At 37.4% G+C, this 9163-nt stretch overlaps 1 protein-coding gene across 1 annotated transcript; it reads left to right on the forward strand.

Moving 5' to 3' along the window:
• LOC107615274 lies at positions 7664-8827 on the forward strand. The gene is made up of 2 exons (XM_016317363.1): positions 7664-7799; positions 8433-8827. The coding sequence occupies exons 1-2, from the start codon at positions 7664-7666 to the stop codon at positions 8825-8827; spliced, it is 531 nt and encodes a 176-aa protein (XP_016172849.1).

Genomic DNA, 9163 nt, shown 5'->3' on the forward strand with positions numbered 1-9163 from the left:
AGGATCTTTGATGCACTGTTAGAAAACTGGTACCCACAAAAGAGGAGTTGGTTTCGCTCTCATACCATTAGAGTCGAACCACCTTCAATTTGCTAAAAATCGATAAAACAAATTGGCACGCCTAGTGGGACAGTTTTAAATTGAAGTGTGTCAAATAATTTTAGTGTCACTTAGTGTATGCAATTAAGGAGTAGAAAAATTACTCACATGGCTGACGAAGTTTCTAATGTGAATGGTGGTTCGGCCACAAATGATAGTGCACCAGTAAATGTACAACCTTCGTACGTTATTTCACGTTCGGAAGGGGTGGTTGTAAATGAAAGGGTGGCGGTTACTAATGTGCAGGCTGAAAATAACGGGTGTAATACTCGTCCACGTGTTAATCCACCACTGATTCAACGTCAAGTAATTGTTGGTTGGCCTCCTTATGGCCTTCCTCTTGGTTGTACTCCACCAGTAAGTGGTTTTGTTCCTCCGATCCGTTTGGGGGTACAAGTGGAGTAAACAATGTCAAAATCCATAACAGCGATCCGAATATTCTTGTGATTATAATGTGGGTTCTATATCAAATACTTCTAATTCAATAGCAGCATTTCGACAACATGTAGAAGAAAGCCATCATAATTTGGTCAATTTATTGACTCAACAAATGACCAAACAATTATAAATCTTATGATGGCTGATCATGAATCGAAGTTCGATCGTCTTGCCAGGCAAGTTGAGCGAATTGCCTGAATCGTTGATTATGATGAAGGAGAAAGGCAAGATGCTAGAGGAAATAATGAAGGTTTTGAAAATCTATTTCAAAACGAAAATGATGCTTTTAGAAACATAAAAAATCTTCAGTTAATTCCTCGAGGTCAAAATGCCGATGATGTTCTGGCTCGATTCACGTAATCAAGTTGGTAAACGTTATCAGGTTACAAGAATTGTGGCAGATGTGCTTAATAGGGTTGGATTCAATATAGGATTCATGAATCGACCTCATTTTATGTCAGCTTTTCCTCATAATGTCCAAATGGTCGAGGCGCCAAGAGGAATAAAAAATCCAAAAATAATTACAAAATTTGCAGGAGAAGTTGGGAAATCGACTACTGAACATGTTGCTCAATATTTGGTCGAAATTAAAAATTTGGCTAATGATGAAAATTTGAAAATGAAGTCTTTTCCTTCTTTGTTAACGAAGAATGCTTTTACTTGGTTTTCTAATCTTATACTAAATTTGATAACAACATGGGCTCAGCTAGAAACTGCTTTTCATGCCCAATTTTATTGAGGAGAACTGAATGTGGCAGTTACTGACTTAGTGGCTTTGAAACGTGAAGATGGTGAAACCATCGATGATTACATGATTTGTTTCAAAAACGCTAAAAGTCGTTGTTATGTGTCTCTTCCTGAAAGTGAAGTAGTAAAGATAGCAATTATAGGATTTGGATTTTATGTGCGTTGAAGACTACTCAATGTACATATTCCTGACTTAGCCCATTTGGCTGAGAGAGTTTCTCAAGTAGAAGTTCTGAAGAAAGAAAAAGAGAAATATAAGAACGAAAGGAGGTTGAAGAGTAAACCTTTCTCTCGTAAGGAGAAAGTTTCTTATGTGGCCATGGAATCCTCTGATGAGGAGTCCGATTTAGATGCAGAATTTGATTTGGCTGAACTTAGGAAAGGCCCTCCTTATGTCTATTCTTTACTTAAGAAAATTCCTAACAATGAGAAGTCAAATGATTCAAAACTGAAAAGTGGGAAAAGATATAGTTTTGATATTTCAAAATCTGATCAGATTTTTGATGTGTTGCTTAAAGATAAACAGTTAGTTTTACCTGAAGGCAGAACTTTACTTTCGGTAAAAGATTTAAAAGGAAAACCTTATTGTCAGTTTCACCAAGCAACTAGTCATTCGACTAACAATTGTGTTTGTTTCATGGATTTGATACAAGAAGCCATCATGGAAGGATGGTTGAAATTCGATGATAGTAAGAAAGAAATGAAAGTTGATTCTGATCCTTTCGATAGTGAAGCAAGTTTTGCTGAACCATATTTCAGGGTGAATATGGTTGGAATGTCTTATGACTTTGATATGGCCCTGGAAAACTTTGAATCAGATGTCCGATCTGTATACCCTGGGATAGGAGATGGGTTGTTGGATTTCTTGGTACAATAGAAATTAAAGGATCGGGACGTATCTCTGTGTCCTTGATGCAATGCAGTTTTCGATGCTGAGGCTGTGGCAATTTTTGAGAAGGAAAGGATCAAGAAGAAATTGGCTCACAGATAAGAACAGGCCCGTCAGAAACAGCCTATTCGACGAATGGAAGGGCACAGTTCTAGAGGTCCTCAGAAAAGCACTATTACACCTATAAAACGTTCTCAAGCCATAGGTGTATAGCGGATTTGAAACTTCCAAGAGTTTCAAAACAGGAACGTTCATTATAAGCGTAACCCACAGTGGGGGCATAGAGGTCCTCCTCGAGGTCGATATCCTTACTTCCATGGCCGAGCAGAGGGTATCCAAGGGGCAGAGGACGAAGAGGACGACAGCCACCCAAGGTATCTTTAGTTGACAAAGTTAAGGGGGCAACACCTTCTGTGCACTCTCGAATAGGCTTCCCGACTGATGGAGAGACGTATCCAAAGGGTCTTTCCTCCACTGTGAAGTTGGATAAAGGAAAAGCAGTGGTTACTGCTTCTGAGGGTGATAAAAATAAGGTTGCTAGTTTAGATGAAGAGTACTTTGAAGAAGGAGAAGATAAAATGGTCAGTAACATTTCGATTATCCCAACTGAGTATCTAGGAGAATATGAGGATAATCCAGTGGAGGATTATGATATTGATGATGAGGAAGCCTTTTCATTCATTCGATATGAGGATGAACCTGGTTATTTTCAAAGTCCTTCCGAGAAACAAAAATCTCGTTTGCGCCCACTACACATTACCGCAACCATGAGTGGGATCAAAATAAACAAAGTTCTGATTGATGGAGGAGCAACTATTAGCCTCATACCAAAAAGGATGTTGATGAAGGTCGGAAAACATCTTGATGATTTAATCCCTACTAATATTTCAGTAACAGATTTCAGTGGTGCTTTAATCCCTGCTAAAGGTTTGGTTACTTTGGGAGTGAAAGTTGGATCCTTTGATCAAAGCACCGTCTTCGTTGTGGTGTCTTCAAAGGCTAGTTATAACGCCTTACTAGGACGTGATTGGATGCATGGAGTTGGGTTTGTGCCGTCAACTATGCCTCAAAGTATTCTCCTTTGGACAGATGATGGAAAATCTTAAGTAGTTAAGGCTGATTCGAATCTGTATGTCGAGCAGTTACACATCGACTTCAGGGTGTATAGTCCTAAATTGAAACCTTTGAATGTTGACAGAGTACTTAATTCTTTCAATTGTGAAGGGTGCTATCTAACTTTAGAAGGTTTAAGTGCGAAGCGTCTTTATCCACAACTCAGTATTATTCCGACTTGGTGGGATTGTTCAACATAAGCGGTGATTCGAGGACGTTCTTCGATGGCAAATGAACAAGATGTCTCGAATTATCTGGTAACTTTAAATAATTATTTAAGTAATTTCCTTTCAGTAGAGAATAAAAGCGATTCTTCTTATGAAGTTGAGTCATTTAGAAAAGTAGTTTCATCTTCTTCTTATAGTGTAGTGATGAGCGGATATTTTATACGCTTTTTGGGGGTATTTTCATATAGTTTTTAGTAGGATCTAGCTACTTTTTAGTATATTTTTATTAGTTTTTATACAAAAATCATATTTCTAGACTTTACTATGGGTTTGTGTATTTTTCTGTGATTTCACGTATTTTCTGGCTGAAATTGAGGGACCTGAGAAAAAATCTGATTCAAGGCTGAAAAAGGACTACAGATGCTGTTGGATTCTGACCTCCCTGCACTCGAAATGGATTTTCTGGAGCTACAGAAGCCCAATTGGCGCGCTCTTAATTGCGTTTGAAAGTACACATTCAGGGCTTTCCAGCAATATATAATAGTCCATACTTTGCTCAAGTTTTGACAACGCAAACTGGCGTTCAAACGCCAACTTCCTGCCCTATTCTGAAGTTAAACGCCAAAAACAGGTTACAAACCAGAGTTAAACGCCACAAACAGGCTGCAAGCTGGTGTTTAACTCCGAGAAAAGCCTCTACACGTGAAAGCTTCAATGCTCAGCCCAAGCACACACCAAGTGAGCCTGGAAGTGGATTTCTGCACTATCTATCTTAGTTTATTCATTTTCTGTAAACCTAGGTCACTAGTTTAGTATAAAACTACTTTTAGAGACTTACTATGTACCGGATGACATTTTATATCAGAACTTGTATCTTCTACGGCATGAATCTCTAAATCCCATGGTTGGGGGTGAGGAGCTCTGCTGTGTCTCGATGGATTAATGCAATTACTACTATTTCTCATTCAATCACGCTTGTTTCTATTCTATGATATTCATTTGCACTTTAACATGATGAATGTGATGATCCGTGACACTCATCACCATTCTCAACCTATGAACGCGTGCCTGACAACCACTTCCGTTCTACCTTAGATTGAATGTATATCTCTTGGATACCTGGTTCACAAGTTTGATTGCCTCTCCTGACAACAGAGCATTCAAATCGTGAGATCAGTGTCTTCGTGGTATAAGCTAGAATCAATTGGCAGCATTCCTGAGATCCGGAAAGTCTAAACCTTGTCTGTGGTATTCCGAGTAGGATCCAGGAAGGGATGACTGTGACGAGCTTCAAACTCATGAATGCTGGGCGCAGTGACAGTGTGCAAAGGATCAATGGATCCTATTCCAACATTAGTGAGAACCCGAGTAGGATCCAGGAAGGGATGACTGTGACGAGCTTCAAACTCATGAATGATGGGCGCAGTGACAATGTGCAAAAGGATCAATGGATCCTATTCCAACATTAGTGAGAACCAACAGATGATTAGCCATGTACATGGACCCTTTTCACTGAGAGGACGGTTGGTAGCCATTGACAACAGTGATCCACCAACATACAGCTTTCCATGGAAGGAGACCTGCGTGTGTGAAGAAGACAGTAGAAAAGTAGAAATTCATACGACAGAGCATCTCCAAAACCTCAACCTGTTCTCCATTACTGCATAACAAGTATTTATTTCATGTTCTTTTACTTTTTACAATTAAAACTAAGAATCATTACTGATATCCTGACTAAGAATTACAAAATAACCATAGCTTGCTTCAAGCCGACAATCTCCGTGGGATCGACCCTTACTCACGTAAGGTATTACTTGGATGACCCAGTGCACTTGCTGGTTAGTTGTGCGGAATTACAAAAGTGTGATTGTGATTTTGTGCACCATGTAGGTTCGATCTCTTTGGTCGAATTTATTCATGGTTTAAATTCTTTCTGTTCCTGTAATTTTAGTAATGTTGTCAATGAAACTGCTGCTGATATAGCAGAAGTACATTGTATTGAAAATAAAGCTGTTGTTAATCCAGTGAATGATCAAGTTTGTTTCAATTCTAATGAATCTTTTGATTTATCTTTTGATTGTATCTATAATTTAGAACCGTTGAGTTTTGAAAAATATTCGGTAAAATATGATGAATATGTGAGAGGTTTCGATTCGCAAGATCCTTTAAAAGAGATTAATATGGGATCTGTTGATGATGTTCGAATTACTTACATATGTAAAGACCTTACAATCCCATTTCGAACTGAATTATATTATCTTTTGCATGAGTTTAAAAACTGTTTTGCTTGGGATTATCATGAGATGCCTGGTCTTGATCGTTCTCTTGTGGAACATCGAATATCGTTAAAACCGAATGCTCGACCCATAAAGCAAACGCCTCGATGATTTGCTCCTTAAATTAATCAAAAGATTAAAGAAGAGATTGAACACTTGATTAAGGCGAAATTTATTCGAACATTGTCCCTGTAATGAAGAAGAATGGAAAATTGAGAGTGTGTATTGATTTTCGATATTTGAATAATGTCACTCCGAACAATGAATATTTTATGCCCATAGCAGATATGTTAATCGATTCTGCTGCAGGAAATGAGATTTTAAGTTTTATGGACGGTTATTCAAGATATAACCAAATCTTCATTGCAGAAGATGATGTGTCCAAAACTGCTCTTCGATGTCTTGGGGCATTAGGCACGTATGAATGGGTTGTTATGCCACTCAGTTTGAAAAATGCTGGTGCAACGTATCAACGTGCCATGAATACTATTTTTCATGAGTATATTAGAAAATTTATGGAAGTGTATATCGATGATGTTATGGTTAAGTCGAACTCTGTGACTCAACACATCGATCATTTGAGAAAGGCATTTCACTATGCGGGAAAAGGGATTAAAAATGAATGCTTTAAAATGTGCATTCGGTGTATCAGCCAGGAAATTCTTAGGATTTGTTGTCCATAAAAAGGGGATCGCCATCGATAAGAATAAGGCCGATGCAATCTTGGCGTTATCCCCTCCTAATTCAAAGAGGGAAGTACAATCTTTTCTTGGAAAAATTAACTATCTTAGAAGATTCATATCGAACCTTTCAAGTAGAACACGATTATTTGCACCTTTGGTGAAACTTAGAAATGAATCTCAGTTCGAATGGACAGAAGAACATCAAGAGGCTTTTGAATTACTTAAAGCTTATTTGTCCAAAGCTCCAGTAATGGCAACCGTTCACCCTCATGAGCCTTTAAAATTATATATTGCGGCATCCTTGAACACAATTGGGTATATGTTGGCTCAAGATGATGAAAATAGTCATGAATGAGCCGTTTATTACCTTAGTCATGTATTAACTGATATCGAGACCAGGTATTCACCTATCGAAAAATTGTATTTGTCTTTGTATTATGCTTGCACAAAGTTAAAGTGCTATATGGTTGCCAAACTTGTGAAAATCATTGCACAAACTGACCTAATTAAAAATATGTTGACTTATCCAATGTTGAGAGGTCGAGTAGGAAAATGGATGTTGGCTTTAACAGAATTCGATTTACAGTATGTTCTAGCAAAGGCTGTGAAAGGTCAGGTCATTGCAGATTTTTTAGTAGACCATTCGAATAATCTGAATGACCAGGGGGCAAACATAATTGATGTTCATGTCGATTATTGGAAATTATATTTTGATGGTTCGAAACATAAAGATGGTGCTGGAGTAGGGATTTTAATTATCTCACCAGACGGGATTCTGTCAGAATTTTGTTTGAATTAAAATACCCTTGTTCGAATAATGTGGCTAAGTATGAGGCGTTAATATTAGGCCTTGAAATCTTGATTGGAAAATGGGCTTTAGAAGTTCAGATCCTTGGGGATTCGCAGTTAGTTTTGAAACAGTTGTCAAAGGAGTTCAAATGCAACAATGAGAAGTTACAAAAGTATTTAGTAACGGCATGGACATTGTTAACTTCTTTTCAGAAAGTTTCATTAGTTCATATTTGGAGAATTCAAAATGAAATTACTAATGAGGCCCAAATTGCTTCGAGATATAAGATATTTCCATAAACGCTAAGAAAACTGGCAAAAATTCGTCAGATTTTAGTGCCTATCAATGAGAGAGAGGGTTTGTGTTTGGATGAATAGGAAGATGATGATTAGAGGAAACCCATTGCCATTTATTTAAAAGATCCCAATGTTCAAGTTGATAGAAAAGTAAAGTTGAAAGCGATGAATTTTGTATTGATGGCTGATGAGTTATATAAGCAAGCAATTGATGGAAGCCTGTCGAGATGGTTAAGTCAAGCCGATCAAGATATAGCTTTAGGAGAAGTTTACAGAGGTATATGTGGGGCTCATCAGGCTGGTATAAAAATGAAATGGGTGTTATGTCAAAATCAAGTCTATTGGCCTTCTATGATTAAGGATTGCATCGATTGTGCGAAAGCATGCCAAGAATGCTAACGTCATGGAGTGGTACAACAGATACCAGCATTTGAATTACATTCGATTATTAAACCATGGCCTTTTCAAGGATAGGATTTAGATCTAATTGGACTAATACACCCTCCTTCGTCAAAGAACCATAAATTTATTTTCGTAGCAATTGATTATTTCACGAAGTGAGTTGAAGTTGTTCCCTTAATAGAAGCCGAGCAAAATGAAGTGATAGACTTTATCGAGGAACATATAATCCATCGATTTGGAATTCCCCAAACCTTGAGTATTGATCAAGGGACTATGTTCACTGGTCAGCGAATTAAGAATTTTGCAACCTCGAGAATCATTAATATGGTTACTTCGACTCCATATTATGCGCAGGCCAATGGACAAGTCGAGGCAGCAAATAAAATATTGATCATTTTGATCAAGAAATAAATTGGTAGTAGACCTCGAACTTGACATGAAACTTTGAGTCAAGTATTGTGGGCCTATCGAAATTCACCAAGAGGGGCAACAGGTACTTCTCCTTATAAATTGGTGTATGGACATGATGCAGTTTTGCCATTAGAGATTAATCTTAATACGTTGAGAATTTTGAGGCAAGATGACTTGCCAGTTGATTATTGTTGGAGTGCAATGTATGATAAGTTGAATGATTTAGACTCAGAACGCATTTTGGCACTTGAAAATATGATTCAACAAAAAAAAAGTGTTGCTCGAAATTATAATCGTCAAATAACAGAGAAATATTTCAGTTTAGAAAAATTGGTCTTAAAAGTTGTATTGCCAATAGAGAAGAAGTCAAGATTCCTTGGCAAATGGTCTCATACTTGGGAAGGACCTTTTCAAGTAATTGAATTGTATTCTGGAAATGCATATCGAATTAAAGATATCGATTATGGAAACGTGATTAATTCGATAAATGGAAAATACTTGAAGCAATATCGATGAATGCCAAATCAAGATCAATAATGTAAATAAATAAGTAAGAGCACAAAAACAGTCATTATACATAAAAGTGCTCAAAGTAGGTGGAATAGAAGGTGCTAAGATTTCTGCTAAGTCAAAGTAAAGTTGGACTCTTTCACTGTCCAAGGCAGAAGGCACTTCGATCTGGTCATATTCTTCATTTTGAGCTTTGTCAAGCTACTTCTCACAATCTTCTTGTTTGGCTTCTACAATGCAAAGCTCCTTGAAAAGTGTTTGTTGCTTGTTTTGAACTGAAGCCAAGGGTATAGCTAAGTCAGCTTTCCTTTTTCGAATTTTGGCCAATTTTTTTATTAATTT

Source organism: Arachis ipaensis, chromosome B09 (assembly GCF_000816755.2).
Source record: "Arachis ipaensis cultivar K30076 chromosome B09, Araip1.1, whole genome shotgun sequence".
Lineage (NCBI taxonomy): Eukaryota > Viridiplantae > Streptophyta > Magnoliopsida > Fabales > Fabaceae > Arachis > Arachis ipaensis.